Source organism: Salmo salar, chromosome ssa03 (genome assembly GCF_905237065.1).
Source record: "Salmo salar chromosome ssa03, Ssal_v3.1, whole genome shotgun sequence".
Taxonomy (NCBI): Eukaryota; Metazoa; Chordata; class Actinopteri; order Salmoniformes; family Salmonidae; genus Salmo; species Salmo salar.
In genome coordinates, this window is record NC_059444.1 from 44,845,084 (window position 1) to 44,864,829 (window position 19,746).

At 44.0% G+C, this 19,746-nt stretch overlaps 1 protein-coding gene across 1 annotated transcript in view; it reads right to left on the reverse strand.

Moving 5' to 3' along the window:
- ncana (neurocan a) overlaps positions 1-19,746 on the reverse strand; it is a 72,661-nt gene that overhangs the window by 48,314 nt on the left and 4,601 nt on the right. Inside the window, exons 2-4 of the mRNA XM_014192009.2 lie at positions 3,348-3,427; positions 513-731; positions 95-277 (exon numbers count right to left, since the gene is read on the reverse strand). Coding sequence (XP_014047484.2) covers positions 95-277; positions 513-731; positions 3,348-3,420 — 475 coding nt within the window. The 5' untranslated portion in view covers positions 3,421-3,427. The remainder of the gene's footprint in view (positions 1-94; positions 278-512; positions 732-3,347; positions 3,428-19,746) is intronic.

A 19,746-nucleotide genomic window follows, 5' to 3' on the forward strand; every position in this document is an offset into this window, starting at 1 on the left:
GCAAACAAAGATATACTGTATTAAATCGGAGAGAAAAAAAGGTCTCAACTTCAATTACAACAGCATACAGTCAGTTACAGTATAAACTCCTCACCCATGACCACAAGGGGCAATACGTCTCGCTCGTAGTTGTCTCCCATGACAATCTGGCAGTGGTAGGTGCCTGTGTCGTTGCTACGGAGGCCTGAGATCTCCATGGTAGCATTTAGGTTGTTGGCAGCGTATCCAAGCAACCTGACCCGCCCAGCGAAAGCCTTATTCACCTTCACCACGTCACCTTTGGCAAAGAGTTACAAAATATTCTTTTGTCTATGAAAGTGTATACTCTACATAATTTGGTCATAATGAATGGCCTGTTTATTTCATAGTGTATTACACAAATCCAAATGTGGCATGTTTAAGTGTTGATTGAAATTAACATCCTGCTGGTTGAAACAGTCTACGACCATGTTGGTTGAAACACTATCATTGATTCATTAGCTTTAATTTAAGACTATTGTTACTTTCTTTACCTTTGGCTGAGAGTACCATCTGCTCCAGGGGACCCCCCTTTCCTCCACGTGGTACCCAGGTTTGGGTCCACTGGATATGGGGAGGCTGGCTGGAGGGGCTGGGCTCACTGGGCTCGTGGGTGAAGACACAGGGGAGGTGAGCGAACCCGGCCAGTGGCTCTTGTACGGTAGGGTGGATGACTCTATGCATGTTCACTATGGAGGCTGCCTCGCTCACGCCTATGGAGAGGAAGAAGAAGAGAGACAGGGTCATGAGGGAAAAAGGGATGAAGAGATCAAATGTACTCCTATGCGTTCACTCAATATGGCGGCCGATCTACCCATCATTGACTTGAATGGTAATTCTATTTCTATGTAAGATCCTGAAGTAAGCTAAGACAGACAGGAGTAAAGGTTAGTGTGACAGCGACATGTTCCATCAGTTTGGTCTATTAGAGCCAAGCCAATTATCTATTGAGAGAGCAGAAGAGGAATGAGAGGAGCTGACATTCCAGGGAGCCATCTGATACTGAACCAGACCTCTGGGATTCATTACCAGCGTAACACTCAGAACGTTCCGGAACCCAACTCGGTGAAACTCCATTCCAGCAGAGGTGACACAACAGCGCTGTGTAGAGTCTCACACACATACACACACTTGCAGATGCACACGGCACGCACGCACACACACAGGCACACACACACTTGACACTTGGCTGGGTAGACGGATAATTAATTCCAATTTCAGTATGCTTATTTCATCACATTCATATCTGCATTCATACACCTGCTTTCCCTCTCTCTTTCTCTGTCCCCAGATCCCTCTGTTTCTTTTCCCCCTCTTTCATTCTCTCCCCTCTCTACCACTAACCTCTCTGTCCCCCTTTCCTCTCTTTTTCTCTCCCTCACTCCCTCTCCCCTCCCCTCTCTATGATTTGATTGGCTGTAAAAGTGTCGGGACGGTGTTTTCCGCACAAAGGACAGGGTTCATCAGTCTGCAGGTGGGCATCAGTAGTTCTCTCACTCCAGATGCCGTGAGATACAGCCTCAGGGTAACCATGGAAATGGGAATACCGGTAAAGGCCAACTACAAGGCTAACCCAGTAGATATCTCCGATCTCCATTTAGATTGGAACGTTTTCACAAGTGGAACCCCCTAGAGAGAATCCCCATGTCAGTATTCTAAAAATCATACCGCTTTATCCCCAAACCAGAAGGAATCACAAACACTGTTTGGTACGTGGAGAGAGAGAGAGACAAACAGATGAAGACAGATGACTGTGAATGGAAAAACATATGGAATTGACAGCAGAAAAGAAAGGAGGGAGACTTCTAAAAATGGAAACAAGGGTGGAGATGACATGGAGGACTTTTATTGTCATCAACAGAAGCCGCTCTCCTATTGTATGCTTGTCAGAGTGGCAAACCATGTATAGAACTTGCCAGTATTAGGCCTATGAAGTGTCCTTCAAGGATGTATTGTTCATATAATTTGGCTCATTCTTGTCCCTGCCTATTACTAATGGTTGACAAGTTTCATGCAGTGTAGCTCTGACATACAGGAGCCCTGACAGTGATATGAGAGAGAAGCATGTTATTCAGTTGTGTCTGTTCTGCTACTGCATAGCCGTCTTCACTTGTGCCGGGCTAGTCAAATCAGATGGTTCCTCAGCTTCATGTCAATAAGTGATAGATATACAATCACACACACATCATAGCCCAGCAGAGTCAAAGACCTCGAGGCATTCTCTCCCAGCAAATGCATGCCTTTCCATCCACCAGCCATCCATCTATTAGCTGGGATATCCATGGCAACAACAGCTGGAGGATAGTGTCCAGGTAGTGGTGTGTGGGGAGAGGTTAGGTAGGAGAGTGATATACCGTAACCTGTGAGTGGCCTCTGAGACCCTTCGCCCATCTGAGCAACAGAGAGCCATAACACACACGTACATGCACGTGTGCACCAGACACACAAGCACGCACGCACACACATATACATATCTAAACACACACACTTAGAGACACTCTCTCACACTCAAGTACATTACAGTATCTGCTTTTGAGCCAAAATCCCATTAAGTTCTTTCAAATAATGTAGACCATGAAGGAGACGAAACGAGGAAAGAATGGTAACTACAGATGTAGGGTCTTAATTTGATCACTCTTTTGTTGCTGAGAATTTTCCTGCATGGCAGGGAATGCAAACCTGTAATGTATTAGAGGTTCTAAAGGGCTTCTAAAGTTTGTAATTTCCACTTTAATGTCAGACTTGATGTATCAACATTTTTTATCAACTCCTACAAAAAATAATCCACATAATAATTCACATTTCCTTTTGCTGAATGATTATTTTTCTGCTGTAGCAAACTGGGTAAAATGAAGATCCTACATCTGTATCTAAGCCTATTGGGACACAGTCAGTTTGTGGTTCCTCTAACATCATAGGTTTTAACCACATGCTTAGATAGACTTCCAACACAGAGTCATGCTGTCTTCGTTGCTCCAGCACAGTACAATTTGACGCAGTGTAATTGAACAGACGGTCAACTAAAGTACCGTCAATGGGTTTGGAACAGTTCCAGTACAGTCCCACAGAGCCTGTCTGCAAACATCCACAACATGTTTCTCAGTTACAACATTCAAACTACACAATAAAAAAGTAGTAGTAATCAACATTACTACTGATCCGAAACTTGTTAGCCGGGGCGAAATGTTCGGCTTCTATTTTCTGAAAATGTGCCTGGGATTTCCAGCAGCACTTCATGTTGATGTGTTGTCCACCAGCTTCCCAGAAACTGAGGGCTGAAACCAGTGTGCATGTCAGACTGAAGGATGAGCACCGATAAGAGCACTCACCTAGGCCAGCACACAGAAGCAGCAGCAGAGACAGGACAGCCTGTCGACCAGCTACATGCACAGCCACTGCCATCCTGGACCTGCAAAGAGAGAGAGGGGGGGGTGAGAGAGAGGGGGTGAGAGAGAGAGAGAGAGAGAGAGAGAGAGAGAGAGAGGGGGGGTGAGAGATAGATAGATGGAAAGAGAAGGCGAGAGAGAGAGAGCGAGAGAGAGAGAGATATGGAAAGAGAAGGGGAGAGAGAGAGAGAGAGAGAGAGATGGAAAGAGAAGACGAGAGAGAGAGAGAGATAGATAGATGGGGAGAGAGAGAGAGAGAGAGAGAGAGAGAGGGGGGTGAGAGATAGATAGATGGAAAGAGAAGGCGAGAGAGAGAGAGCGAGAGAGAGAGAGAGGGGGTGAGAGAGAGAGAGAGGGGGGTGAGAGATAGATAGATGGAGAGAGAGAGAGAGATAGATGGAAAGAGAAGGCGAGAGAGAGAGAGAGAGAGAGAGAGAGAGAGATGGAAAGAGAAGACGAGAGAGAGAGAGAGAGAGAGTGAGAGAGAGAGAGAGAGATAGATGGAAAGGGAAGACGAGAGAGAGAGAGAGTGAGAGTGAGAGAGAGAGAGAGAGAGAGAGAGATAGATGGAAAGAGAAGGCGAGAGAGAGAGATAGATGGAAAGAGAAGACGAGAGACAGCGAGAGAGAGAGAGAGAGAGAGAGAGAGAGAGAGAGAGAGAGAGAGGGGGTTGAGAGATAGATAGATGGAAAGAGAAGGCGAGAGCGAGAGAGAGAGAGAGAGAGAGAGAGAGAGAGAGAGAGATAGATGGAAAGAGAAGGCGAGAGAGACAGAGAGCGAGAGAGAGGGGGTGAGAGATAGATGGAAAGAGAAGGCGAGAGAGAGAGAGAGAGAAAGAGAGAGAGAGAGAGAGAGGGGGGTGAGAGATAGATAGATGGAAAGAGAAGGCGAGAGAGAGAGTAGGGGGAGAGCGAGAGAGAGAGAGAGTGTAGGGGGAGAGCGAGAGAGAGAGAGAGCGAGAGAGAGCGAGCGAGGGAGAGAGAGAGAGAGTGAGAGGGAGAGAGAGAGAGAGAGAGAGAGAGCGAGAGAGCGAGAGAGAGAGTAGGGGGAGAGCGAGAGTAGGGGGAGAGCGAGAGAGAGAGAGTAGGGGGAGAGCGAGAGAGAGAGAGTAGGGGGAGAGCGAGAGAGCGAGTAGGGGGAGAGCGAGAGAGCGAGAGAGAGAAACAGATAGATAGATGGAAAGAGAAGGCGAGAGAGAGAGAGAGAGAGGGGGATAGACAGAGACAGAGACCATTAAGATTCACGTTGCATGGTTAAAGTAGTATTTGTCTGTGAATCTCTCACTCTCTCTCTTCCACTTCTCCCCAGGTAGACACATTCTGTAGGTCAATGAGCTATGAGCATGTACACTGCGTGTTCCGTGTGTCCTGTCCTGTATTTATTATACCTCATGTTGCATCCCCTCACCAAAGAGTGAGCTGCATAGACATTAAAAAGCTTATTTTGTCTCCATTCTTCTATTGTATTATGCAAGAGGACGGAGTCTTTGTGGTACGCCCTGTTGAGCTGCTAGATCACTTTCAATGTGAGCAGACATGGCGACCTTTGACCTATCCTCCATGTTGGAAATCCTGAGCCACATGAGGAATGAGCCTCTGGCAGACAGGGAGTCATGCAGAGAGCCTGGCTGCGAGCCCAAACCCTCTCAGTCAATACAGAAAGACAAGACAGAAGTAGCATTGACAGTAGAGCATCTAAGAATGGCCGAGGGGGATGGAGTATTCAAAGAAATGGAATGTGAGTTTGGTATCTTTGTGGTATAGGAGTTTATGTGCAAACTGACAAAAACGTTTTATTCCATCTTTCTCCCATTCCTGAAAATATGTCGCCTCTTCGCCTACTGTACAACCACGCAATAAAATCAGCTCTGAATTTAAATGGTTTAGAGGACATTTCCATAGGATGAATAAAATCAGCATTCAAAGGGTGTATAGACAAGATACGTAAAGATCAAGTGATTTGTGCTAAGAACTGGCAACCAGGAAATCCTGTGTTCAGACGGTTTTGCATTTACCAGGGTAACTCCAGTCATGTCCAATGAATTTCTGCTGCTCTGAGGTGACTGTAATTGTATTTCGGCAACCCTTTCAGAGTGGGCCTGCCATCAAGAGGGTAAAGATAAAGGTATTTCGTCATGGATAGTAAAGTATTGTAACACATTCCACATTTAAGTGTCATTCAAAAGCGACTGTCCTTTATGTAACAGAGTCCTGGTGGTCTGTGGAACCCTAGGCAGGGGTTGACTGGTATTGGTGAGACCCCACGGTGCCAGACACTCAAGTTACACTAACACAGCATTTCCCAAGCCATGGATCGGGACCCAAATTGTGCACCATTGCAGATTCATCTCGAGGCACATCTTCAGTTTGGGGTCCTGGTTAGAACTGTTGGTTATGCTCACTGGGTGGACCACGGGTCATGATGATGGCACAAAATAGGATGCACCATGTCCGCTCTAAGCAAGGTTAGAGACGAGGCTAGAGAGCAACAGTAGAGGGTATATGAAAGGCCTCGTAACGACAGCCACTGCAGTCACAGCCAGCATACTGAGCAGGAGAGTATGAACATCACTATAGATACCATACAACTCTCCCCTCCTATACACGGCCCACTCAAGCCTTTGGTTCAAGGGATTTTACAACTCACAGTGATCCTTGTGGACCTGAACGCACCAACTGTGTACTAACCAGCCTCACCCTATTGACTACAGCCATTGGATGTTCTTAACGCCTTCTTTTAAGACTCCTTTCTGCAAGCCTTCCTTTATTTCACATGCAGAGTTGTTTTAGGCGGAGAAAAGAACTCAAGGAGGCTCTAGAATGTGTCGGCGAATGGGGCTGTCCATTCCGTCCATTCTGATTGTATGGGCTGAATACAAGACAGTCTAAGAGGGCCGACAGAGCATGTAGTAGAGATCCAACCAGGCAACCACCACTGTGATAGACAGGTCTGGGAGAAGGGAGATACTGTCTTGCTCTGTGTTGAGCTGCTGTCCATCAGTGCAGAACAGCAAAGGCCTTCACTATCATTACTTCAGTAGGAAAGGAAGCCTAGCCCTGTGCCCCCCTCCGCCTCAAAGCATTGACAGTAGAGCATCTAAGAATGGCCGAGGGGGATGGAGTATTCAAAGAAATGGAATGTGAGTTTGGTATCTTTGTGGTATAGGAGTTTATGTGCAAACTGACAAAAACGTTTTATTCCATCTTTCTCCCATTCCTGAAAATATGTCGCCTCTTCGCCTACTGTACAACCACGCAATAAAATCAGCTCTGAATTTAAATGGTTTAGAGGACATTTCCATAGGATGAATAAAATCAGCATTCAAAGGGTGTATAGACAAGATACGTAAAGATCAAGTGATTTGTGCTAAGAACTGGCAACCAGGAAATCCTGTGTTCAGACGGTTTTGCATTTACCAGGGTAACTCCAGTCATGTCCAATGAATTTCTGCTGCTCTGAGGTGACTGTAATTGTATTTCGGCAACCCTTTCAGAGTGGGCCTGCCATCAAGAGGGTAAAGATAAAGGTATTTCGTCATGGATAGTAAAGTATTGTAACACATTCCACATTTAAGTGTCATTCAAAAGCGACTGTCCTTTATGTAACAGAGTCCTGGTGGTCTGTGGAACCCTAGGCAGGGGTTGACTGGTATTGGTGAGACCCCACGGTGCCAGACACTCAAGTTACACTAACACAGCGTTTCCCAAGCCATGGATCGGGACCCAAATTGTGCACCATTGCAGATTCATCTCGAGGCACATCTTCAGTTTGGGGTCCTGGTTAGAACTGTTGGTTATGCTCACTGGGTGGACCACGGGTCATGATGATGGCACAAAATAGGATGCACCATGTCCGCTCTAAGCAAGGTTAGAGACGAGGCTAGAGAGCAACAGTAGAGGGTATATGAAAGGCCTCGTAACGACAGCCACTGCAGTCACAGCCAGCATACTGAGCAGGAGAGTATGAACATCACTATAGATACCATACAACTCTCCCCTCCTATACACGGCCCACTCAAGCCTTTGGTTCAAGGGATTTTACAACTCACAGTGATCCTTGTGGACCTGAACGCACCAACTGTGTACTAACCAGCCTCACCCTATTGACTACAGCCATTGGATGTTCTTAACGCCTTCTTTTAAGACTCCTTTCTGCAAGCCTTCCTTTATTTCACATGCAGAGTTGTTTTAGGCGGAGAAAAGAACTCAAGGAGGCTCTAGAATGTGTCGGCGAATGGGGCTGTCCATTCCGTCCATTCTGATTGTATGGGCTGAATACAAGACAGTCTAAGAGGGCCGACAGAGCATGTAGTAGAGATCCAACCAGGCAACCACCACTGTGATAGACAGGTCTGGGAGAAGGGAGATACTGTCTTGCTCTGTGTTGAGCTGCTGTCCATCAGTGCAGAACAGCAAAGGCCTTCACTATCATTACTTCAGTAGGAAAGGAAGCCTAGCCCTGTGCCCCCCCCCTCCGCCTCAAAGCATTCGACCAAGTCTTTCAGTGGGATTTTCCCTTAAAGTTTGCTTTGGAGGATTTTCGGCACTTCCAAACCTAAATGGAAATCGAAGGATGAAACTGCTATGCTCCACAAGAGAAATTGAAAACCAGTGAAATACACAGCATTGATCCATCCAGCTTTCCAGCCCATGTTTGACTCCCTACGATCGCATACATCTTGTGGGCATGAGCTCTCTCCCCGGCCTGCTCTCATTACCACAGATATGAGCAGGCTTGTGTGTGTGTGTGTGTGTGTGTGTGTGTGTGTGTGTGTGTGTGTGTGTGTGTGTGTGTGTGTGTATATCTACAGTATATCAACGCCTTCCAACTCATAACATAAATAGAGTCAGCAGTGACAGAGGGCCGTTAAGTCCCTTTAGTTAATCAACCCACTAGCTGCTCCGGTCTCGATTCATGATACCCAGGCACCTCAGAGCACTTCATCTGTCTCAGTGACACACACACAAACACACACAAATTACCACCAGCCCAGTCAGAATGCTCTTTCTCAGAGGGGGCAAAAAAAGAAATGCGCGCACACACACGCCATGCTGACACACGTCACACATACAACACGTAAAAACCCTGCATGTTCTTCGTTGGATCTGCTGTCCCCTCTACCTGGCCTTGGATAGAATATCGCTCGTCTCCTCCCACTGGCAGAGGACCTACAGTGCCTTCAGAAAGTATTCATACCCCTTGACTTTTTCCACATTTTCTTGTGTTACAGCCTGAATTGAAAATAGATTAAATGTAGATTTTGTGTAACTGGCCTACACGCAATAACCCATAATGTCAAAGTGGAATGATGTGTTTTTAGATTTTTTTTTACAAATGAATAAAACATGAAAAGCTGAAATGTCTTGAGTCAATAAGTATTCAAGCCATTTCTTATGGAAAGTCAAAATAAGTTCAGGAGTAAAAATGCTTAACAAGTCACATAATAAGTTGCGTGGACTCACTCTGTAGTGCAATAATAGTGTCTTTAACATAATTTTTGAATGACTACCTCATCTCTGTACCCCACACATACAATTATCTGTATGGTCCCTCAGTAGAGCAGTGAATTTCAAACACAGATTCAATCACAAAGACCAGGAAGGTTTTCCAATGCCTCACAAAAAGATAAAAATACACTGAATATCCCTTTGAGCATGTGAAGTTATTAATTACACTTTGGATGGTGTATCAATACACCCAGTCACTGCACAGATACGGGTGTCCTTCCTAACTCAGTTGCCAGAGAAGAAGGAAACCGCTCAGGGATTTCCCTATGAGGCCAATGATGACATTAAAACAGTTACAGAGTTTAATGGCTGTGGTAGAAGAAAACAGAGGATGGATCAACAACATTGTAGTTACTCCACAATACTAACAAATGACAGAGTGAAAAAAAGGAAACCTTTACAGAATATTCCAAAACAATCCTGTTTGCAATAAAGCGCTACAGTAAAACTGTAAAAAATGTGGCAAAGAATTTACTTTATATCCAGAATACAAAGCGTTATGTTTGGGGAAAATCCAACACAGCACATCCCTGAGTACCATATTTTCAAGCATGGTGGTGGCTGCATTATGGGTATGCTCGTCATCGGCAAGGACGAGGTTATTTTTTTTGGGGGGGGCTTGGGGGGGGGGGAATAGAGCTAAGCACAGGCAAAATCCTTGAGGAAAACCTGGTTTAGCATGCTTTTCAACAGACACTGGGCGAAATGTTCACCTTTCAGCAGGACAATAACCTAAAACACAAGGTCAAATATACACTGGAGTTGCTTACCAAGACAACATTGAATGTTCCTGAGTGGCCAGATTACAGTTTTGACTTACAGTGCATTCGGAAAGTATTCTGACCCCTTCCTTTTAAAAAAAATGCTGTCATCTTACAGCCATCTTCAAAAATTGATAAAATATTTTTTTCTATCATCAATTTACATAAAATACCTCATAATGACGAAGCAAAAACAGGTTTTGCAAATGTATTAAAAATAAAAAACTGAAATACTTTATTTATATAAGTATTCAGACACTTTGCTATGAGACTCAAAATTGATCAATGTTTCCATTGATCATCCTTGAGATGTTTCTACAACTTGATTGGAGTCCACCTGTGGTAAATTCAACTGATTGGACCTGAAGCCATGAGGTAGAAGGAATTGTTCGTAAAGCTCCGAGACGGGATTGTGTTGAGGCACAGATCTGGTGAAGGGTACTAAAAAATGTCTGCAACATTCAAGGTCCCAAAGAACACAGTGGTCTCCCTCATTCTTAAATGGAAGAAGTTTGGAACCACCGAGACTCTTCCTAGAGCTGGCCGCCCAGCCAAACTGAGCAATCGGGAGAGAAGGGCCTTGGTCAGGGAGGTGACCAAGAACCCGATGGTCACTCGGACAGAGCTCTAGAGTTCCACTGTGGAGATGGGAGAACCTTCCACAAAGACAACCATCTCTGCAGCACTCCACCAATCAGGCCATTACGGTAGAGCGGCCAGACTGAGGCCACTCCTCAGTAAAAGGCAAATGACAGCCTGCTTGGAGTTTGCCAAAAGGCACCTAAATGACACTCAGACCATGAGAAACAAGATCCTCTGGTCTGATGAAACCACGATTGAACTCTTTAGCCTGACTGCAAAGCATCACGTCTGGAGGAACCCTGGCACCATCCCTACCGTGAAGCATGGTCGTGTCAGGACCTCAGACTGGGGCGAAGGTTTACCTTCCAACAGGACAACGACCCTAAGCACATAGCCAAGACAAAGCAGGATTGGCTTCGGGACAAGACTCTGAATGTCCTTGAGTGACCCAGCAAGAGCCCGGACTTGAACCCGATCAAACATCTCTGGAGAGACCTGAAAATAGCTGTGCAGTAACGCTCCCCATCCAACCTCACAGATTTTGAGAGGATCTGCAGAGCAGAATGGGAGAAACTCCCCAAATACAGGTGTGCCAAGCTGTAGCATCATACCCAAGAAGTTGAGGCTGTGATCACTGCCAAAGGTGCTTCAACAAAGTACTGAGTAAAGGGTCTGAATACTTATGTAAACATGATATTTACGTTTTTTTATTTTTAAAGACATTTGCAAAAATTTCTAAAAAACAGTTATTGCTTTGTCATTATGGGGTATTGTGTGTAGATTGATGAGGGGGGAAAACAATTTAATCAATTTTGAATAAGGCTGTAATTTAACAAAATGTGGAAAAAGTTACGGGGTCTGAATACTTTCTGAAAGTCTGTCTACGCAATGATCAACAACCAACTTGACAGCAGTTAAAGAATTTTTAAAAGGATAATGTGCATAGTGTGCAATGTGTATTGCTGCAGAATGCTGTGGTAGAATTCTGGTTAAGTGTGCCTTGAATTCTAAGTGTCACCAGCAAAGCACACCATAACACCACCTCCTCCATGCTTTACGGTGGGAAATATAAATGTGGAGAGATGTGTATTTTACTTGAACTCTGAAGTATTTATTTGGGCTGCAATTTCTGAGGCTGGTAACTCTAATGAACTTGTCCTCTGCAGCAGAGGTAACTCTGGGTCTTCCATTCCTGTGGCAGTCCTCATGAGAGCCAGTTTCATCATAGCACTTGACGGTTTTTGCGACTGCACTTGAAGAAACTTTCAAAGTTCTTGAGTTGTTCCGTATTGAAATGTCTTAAAGTAATGGATGGACTGTCATTTCTCATTGCTTATTTGAACATTTTCTTTTTACTTTGTCATTATGGGGTAGTGTGTGTAGATGGGTGAGAGAAAAATCAGGCTGTAACAACAACATTTGGAATAAGTCAAGGGGTATGAATACTTTGTGAAGGCACTGCAAGTCTCAATGCCTCCTGGGAAAAGGAGGTCAGTAACTATTCAATAGTGTTTCATGAGTTAATTAAGAGGACACTTTCCTTGACAACAACAACCTGGGGAAAAGTTGCAAGCCCCAGTTGATGCAACAGACTATTAAACTTCCCTTGATATTTCATTACATGTCAATCTAGGAAGAGATGAACGAAGAGAAACAAAGAGGACGACAATGGAATGTTCAGTCATTATGACTGTGTGTGTGTGTGCGCGCGCACGTGTAAGTGTTTGGCTTTTATAGAGCAAAGCATTGTTTTATAAAGAGAAACTGTTTCATAAAGCAAAACTGTCAGACGTTGCTTCATGTTTTTTTTCTCTCACTGGGGATCTGGCAGCTGAAAAATGACTTTCCTCTCTTTCCTCCTCCTTAATCATGTCTTACAAAAACAATTACCTCTTCAGAGCGGCGGAGGGCTCCAAATGATGGACAGACTAAGTGAAGGGTAGAGAGCTGAGGCGAAGGCCACTTTAAAACCAACTAGTAAAATAATGCCAAATCGAACTGCCAATTTGAAATTTAAAAGCTCTTTGAAAATGGACAGGCTGGCACAGGTGGTAACCTGGCATAATGCTATTCGCATTGCTATGATACGGTGTGGACTGGGGCTGTACCTCACAGGTGGTCTTGCACTTTGACATTGTGGATGGGTTTTAATTGCTATACTCTGTCTTCTAGGAACAGAACATTGTTTGTGCCATAATCTTGAGTAGGTAATGTGCTAGCTAATATTTTATCATCTGTGAGAACATTATTCTTATTCCCTATAGGTTCAGCATGGCATTGTGACATAATAACAGGAAAGACAAAATGACTCAGCAACAGAAAAATCTAAGTAATGGGTACATTTGTCTAGGAAATAGGAAGTAGACAGAGAATTGCACAGTAATTACTTAAGACATTATCAGAAGTAGCTACCAGACTACAACCCTGCAGAGGACAAGTTCAACTCTTTGTTTCTGTCTAAAGTAACTAGACCGTTTGTAAGTATCATACGCCTTGGAGGTGCTCAGAAATACAGAGAGTACGTTTCGTATGGCTCTGAGACCAGGCTGAGAGGAAAGGAGAGGAGAGTAGAGAAATCAGAGAGGAAAGGAGTCAGAGAGGAGAGGAATCAGAGAATTAAAAAAAATGTACAATGCTTCTGATATGATGGAGGGAGAGTTTAGTTTAATTGAATCCCCATTAGCTACTGCACATGTAGCAACTACTCTTCCTGGTGTCCACATAAAACGTACAAATACATGACAAAGTACAGAGCAGTTATATACAAATAACAACATAAGATATTACATTAAATAAAATACTAATACATAAAATAATTATGTATAGGAAAGACACCAAGAGACAACAAAAATACTATTTACACACTAGTTATATATATATACATATTTGTGAGAGAAAAGAGGAGAGAAGGTGAGAGGAAAGATAAGAAAAATAATTAAGGTTTAGGACAAAGAGAGAGAGTTAGACAATTATAATTACAAAAAGATGCTATCGCAGAAAAAAAAGGGTTCCAAAAACATTCTCCAGCTGTCCCCATAGGAGAACCCTTTTTGGTTCCAGGTAGAATCCTTTTGGGTTCCACGTAGAACCCTCTATGGAACGGGTTCTACATGGAACCGAAAAGGGTTCTCCTATGGGGACAGCCAAATAACCTTTTTAGGTTCTAGGTAGCACCTTGTAGATGCAAAATGACTGCCAAACTGATGTGGAAAAGAGACATCGCAGCTAGGCAGTAAATCTTTAAAATGGCATCAATCACAAGTAGGTCACATAAGTGATGATTTCCATTGGGCTTGATGATTATTGGAGTAAATAGCCTGGGACCATGCAGCAGTAAGCCCCACAATATTGAGGTTACCGCCCAGAACATAAGCATGACAGATGGTGGTTGATCAAGCCATCTACAGTAAGTCTACTCAATCATACTGTACTAACCATACTGTAACAGCTTACCAGCCGTCCATACCCCTCTTTCTGTCTCCCATGTCCTCACATCTTAAGTGGGGGGAGTGAATGGGACTACTATATTTAACTTACTGTTAGTCTATACAACCATATGGCTCTGCAAATAAAATATATTATTATTATTGCTACCCAAACAAAGACCATAACCCTCTGTCTCCTTACATCTTAAGTGGGGGAGTGAATGGGACCACTGACTAACCTACTGCAACATCCTCTTGTCACCGATCTTATGAGATGAGGTTCAAATGAAAGGCTAAGATTTGGCCTAGCTGCGTGCCAGAGACAGACACACAGTAACCTCATCTGTCTAGAAGATGGTCCAAAGACTGCCACGTCTAATGACTCTGAGGTCATTAAGATTTATAATGCTTCATATCATTACTGAGGAGCAGGAGCCTAATTACAGCGTTATCACATTACACAATGCCTACAGATACAATACCATATTGATCATATAAATATGGAGATATATATATATATATATATACACACACTCAACATACTTATCAAATAAGTATTGCTATATATAGCATAACTGAGCACAGTGCTTCTATATGACTTATGTGCAATAAACCCTGGTGTGCTTTACTCAGGTGCTGCGAACCTGAGAGAGATACAAAGGCATAGTGGTATAGAGCCCCTTGTGGAGCTATACAACTGCAATGGAACTATAAACATTTCATTTATCAGTGGAAGACTTTCATGCAGTATGTGTGTTATTGTGTGTGTGTGTGTGTGTGTGTGTGTGTGTGTGTGTGTGTGTGTGTGTGTGTGTGTGTGTGTGTGTGTGTGTGTGTGTGTGTGTGTGTGTGTGTGTGTGTGTGTGTGTGTCTTCACTGACAGCAGGGAGCTGTCAGTGAAGACAGATGCAAAATGCACTCAATCAACGCAGCTCAATCAACCTATGTACTGGATTTGTGTTAAAAAGCAAGTGTAACCAACTTTGTAACGCTGTGTGAGAGATGGTGATGAAGACAGAGAGAGAGAGATGTGACAGAAGGAACAGTCACAATACAAATGAATAGCAGCAGATACAGTTGAAGTCGGCTGTTTACGTACACATAGGTTGGAGTCATTAAAACTCGTTTTTCAACCACTCCACAAATTTCTTGTTAATAAACTATAGTTTTGGCAAGTCGGTTAGGACATCTACTTTGTGCATGACACAACAAATTTTTCAAACAATTGTTTACAGACAGATTATTTCACTGTATCGCAATTCCAGTGGGTCAGAAGTTTACATACACTAAGTTGACTGTGCCTTTAAACAGCTTGGAAAATTCCAGAAAATTATGTAATGGGTTTAGAAGCTTCTGATAGGCTAATTGACATCATTTGAGTCAATTGGAGGTGTACCTGTGGACGCATTTCAAGGCCTACTTTCAAACTCAGTGCCACTTTGCTTGACGTCATGGGAAAATCAAAATAAATCAGCCAAGACCTCAGAAAAAAAATTGGAGACCACAAGTCTGGTTCATCCTTGGGAGCAATTTCCATATGCCTGAAGGTACCACATTCATCTGTACAAACAATAGTACACATGTATAAACACCATGGGACCACGCAGCCGTCATACCGCTCAGGAAGGAGACACGTTCTGTCTCCTAGAGATGAACGTACTTTGGTGCGAAAAATGCAAATCAATCCCAGAACAACAGCAAAGGACCTTGTGAAGATGCTGGTGGAAACAGGTACAAAAGTACCTATATCCACAGTAAAACGAGTCCTATATCGACATAACCTGAAAGACCGCTCAGCAAGGAAGAAGCCACTGCTCCAAAACCTCCATAAAAAAGCCAGATCACGGTTTGCAACTGCACATGGGGACAAAGATCGTACTTTTTGGAGAAATGTCCTCTGATCTGATGAAACAAAAATAGAACTGTTTGGCCATAATAACCATCGTTATGTTTGGAGGAAAAAGGGGGAGGCTTGCAAGCCGAAGAACACTATCCCAACCGTGAAGCACTGGGGTGGCAGCATCATGTTGTGGGGGTGCTTTGCTGCAGGAGGGACTGGTGCACTTCACAAAATAGATGGCATCATGAGGGAGGAAAATGATGTGGATATATTGAAGCAACATCTCAAGACATCAGTCAGGAAGTTAAAGCTTGGTCACAAATGGGTCTTCTAAATGGACAATGACCCCAAGCATACTTCCAAAGTTGTGGCAAAATGGCTTAAGGACAACAAAGTCAAGGTATTGGAGTGGCCATCACAAAGCCCTGACCTCAATCCTATAGAAAATTTGTGGGCAGAACTGAAAAAGCATGTGCGTGCAAGGAGGCCTACAAACCTGACTCAGTTACACCAGCTCTGTCAGGAGGAATGGGCCAAAATTCACCCAACTTATCAAATCAAATGTATTTGTCACATACACATGGTTAGCAGGTGTTAATGCAAGTGTAGCGAAATGCTTGTGCTTCTAGTTCTGACCATGCAATAATATCTAACAAGTAATCTACCAATTCCACAACAACTACCTTGTACACAAGTGTAAAGGAATGAATACGAATATGTACATAAAAATATATAAATGAGTGATGGCCGAACGGCATAGGCAAGATGTAATAGATGGTATGGAGTACAGTATATACATATGAGATGAGTATTGTAGGGTATGAAAACATAAAGCAGCATTGTTAAAGGTGGCTAGTGATACAATACATCAGGATGGCAAGATGCAGTAGATGGTATAGAGTACCGTATATACATATGAGATGAGTTATGTAGGTTATGAAAACATTATATAAAGTGGCATTGTTTAAAGTGGCTAGTGATACATCTAATTACATCAAGATGGCAAAATGCAGTAGATGGTATGGCGTACAGTATATACATATGAGATGAATAATGTAGGTTATGTAAACATTATCTAATATAAATAATATAAAGTTGCAAGTGATAAATTGATTACATCAATTTTCCCATTATTAAAGTGGCTTGAGTTGAGTCAGTATGTTGGCAGCAGCCACTCAATGTTAGTGATGGCTGTTTAACAGTCTGATGGCCTAGAGATAGAAGCTGTTTTTCAGTCTCTCGGTTCCAGCTTTGATGCACTTGTACTGACCTCGCCTTCTGGATGTTAGCGGGGTGAACAGGCAGTGGCTCGGGTGGTTGCTGTCCTTGATGATCTTTTTGGCCTTCCTGTGACATCGGGTGGTGTAGGTGTCCTGGAGGGCAGGTCGTTTGCACCTGATGATGCGTTGTGCAGACCTCACTACCCTCTGGAGAGCCTTCCGGTTATGGGCGGTGCAGCTGCCGTACCAGGCGGTGATACAGCCCAACAGGATGCTCTCGATTGTGCATCTGTAAAAGTTTGTGATTGTTTTTGGTGACAAGCCGAATTTCTTCAGCCTCCTGAGGTTGAAGAGGCGCTGCTGCGCCTTCTTCACCACGCTGTCTGTGTGGGTGGACCATTTCAGTTTGTCCATGATGTGTACGCCGAGGAACTTAAAAACTCTCCACCCTCTCCACTACTGTCCCGTCAATGTAGATAGGGGGGTGCTCCCTTTGCCGTTTCCTGAAGTCCACGATCATCTCTTTTGTTTTGTTGACATTGAGTGCGACGTTATTTTCCTGGCACCACACTCCGAGGGCCCTCACCTCCTCTCTGTAGGCCGTCTCGTCGTTGGTAATCAAGCCTACCACTGACCCAGGGTTTCGAGCTTAATTCCTCTCATCTGCAAACTTGATGATTGAGTTGGATGCGTGCATGGCCACGCAGTCATGGGTGAACAGGGAGTACAGAAGAGGGCTGAGAACGCACCCTTGTGGGGACCCAGTGTTGAGGATCAGCGGGATGGAGATGTTACCTACGCTCACCACCTGGGGGCGGCCCATCAGGAAGTCCAGGACCCAGTTGCACAGGGCGGGGTCGAGACCCAGGGTCTCGAGCTTAATGACGAGTTTGGAGGGTACTATGGTGTTAAATGCTGAGCTGTAATCGATGAACAGAATTCTTACATAGGTATTCCTCTTGTCCAGATGGGTTAGGGCAGTGTGCAGTGTGATGGCGATTGCGTCGTCTGTGGACCTATTGGGTCGGTAAGCAAATTGGAGTGGGTCTAGGGTGTCAGGTAGGGTGGAGGTGATATGGTCCTTGACTAGTCTCTCAAAGCACTTCATGATGACGGAAGTGATTGCTACAGGGCGGTAGTCATTTAGCTCAGTTACTTTAGCTTTCTTGGGAACAGGAACAATGGTGGCCCTCTTGAAGCATGTGGGGACAGCAGACTGGGATAGGGATTGATTGAATATTTCTGTAAACACACCAGCCAGCTGGTCTGCGCATGCTCTGAGGACGTGGCCGGGGATGCCGTCTGGGCCTGCAGCCTTGCGAGGGTTAACACATTTAAATGTTTTACTCACATTGGCTGCAGTGAAGGAGAGCCCGCAGGTTTTGGTAGCGGGCCGTGTCAGTGGCACTGTATTGTCCTCAAAGCGAGCAAAAAACTTGCTTAGTCTGTCTGGGAAGCTTGTGGAAGGCTACCCAAAACGTTTGACCCAAGTTAAACAATTTAAAGGCAGTGCTACCAAATACTAATTGAGTGTATGTAAACTTCTGACCCACTGGGAATGTGATGAAAGAAATAAAAGCTGAAATAAATAACTCTACTATTATTCTGACATTTCACATTCTTAAAATAAAGTGGTGATCCTAACTGACCTAAGACAGGGAATTTTTACTAGGATTAAATGTCAGGAATTGTGAAAAACTGAGTTTAAATGTATTTGGCTAAGGTGTATGTTAATTTCCGACTTCAACTGTAGCTAGGGGCTGTTAAGACGCCTGCGCCGGGTCCGTTACTCCAGCTGTATGTCTGGTAGGGGTCAGAGGTGAACGGCTATAGGTGAGAGGTCAATGTGGCTGGTAACATCAGGTGGAAGGGATCAGGTGCATGGGCAGTGGCTTTGGCCTAGATTCAATCAGATCGAGAGTTAACCTACGTTGGCCGACATCCACATAGCGGAAGTTTTGGCGGTGTTGGAAGTGGAACTGCAGTATGAGCTGACAAATTGGTGAGCGGCTGCTCATGTGTCACAAACCACTCCCTTATTATACATACAGGGTTAAAGTTCAAACGGCGATAGAAAGTTTAAGCTCTATCGATGATAGAAATAATGTCAGTTTTCATGTTAATTTGGATGGAGGAATTATAGCCTCAGTCTAATTGAGGTGTAGACAATAGAATAATACGCATTTGAGTGTTTGAACTTGTAATGCAGCTGCATGAACTTCTAAAGCGGTCGCATGGCATTTCTCAAAAATCGGCGATATAGTAACGCAAGGAGCCGCTTGTGGATTTGACAGCTCTTACGCAGTTCCACCTCCGACACGCCAAAACAACCACTATGTGGGTGTCGGCTATAGCACGGATCTGATAGGATCTAGCCCTTCGACTTTAATCCACCCACTGGGAGAGATGGGGTGCATCCAAAAGGGCACCCTATTCCTTATATAGTGCACTATTTTTGTAGTAATATAGAGAATAGGGTGCCATTTCATACATAGCCATGGCCAGAGAAGTGGCCATCAAAATGTAAAAAGAAATTATACATTCAGGCTAAGAGGTGCTGGTGCCACAGAGATAAACTACTTCCATTTCAATGGCTGCCACTTCATCCAGGAGTTTACATGTTTAATGACACGCAGAAGAGGTGCTCAGTCCACAGAATATAAACTAGGTGCATAAAAAAAAAAAGAGTTCTACCACATACTAACATTTATTGCAGATAGAGCCTTGGTCTGAGCAACGGTGCGTCGGTAATAAACGTCATATATTGAACGTGCATGAAAGTTGTCATCGTGGACTTCTTTATTCTCATAAGAAATAACACAGATGACCAAATTCAATCATCATTGGACACCATGATGTGACTAGACCCTGGGGAGTAGCACTTAGTTTATGGAGATCATATGGAGGTCATATGGAGTCTTCTGGCAACCAGTATACAGAGTAACACAAGGGTCAATAACATGATAATATGGTAATTTAGCCTTTATCCAAAGCAACTAAAAGTGTC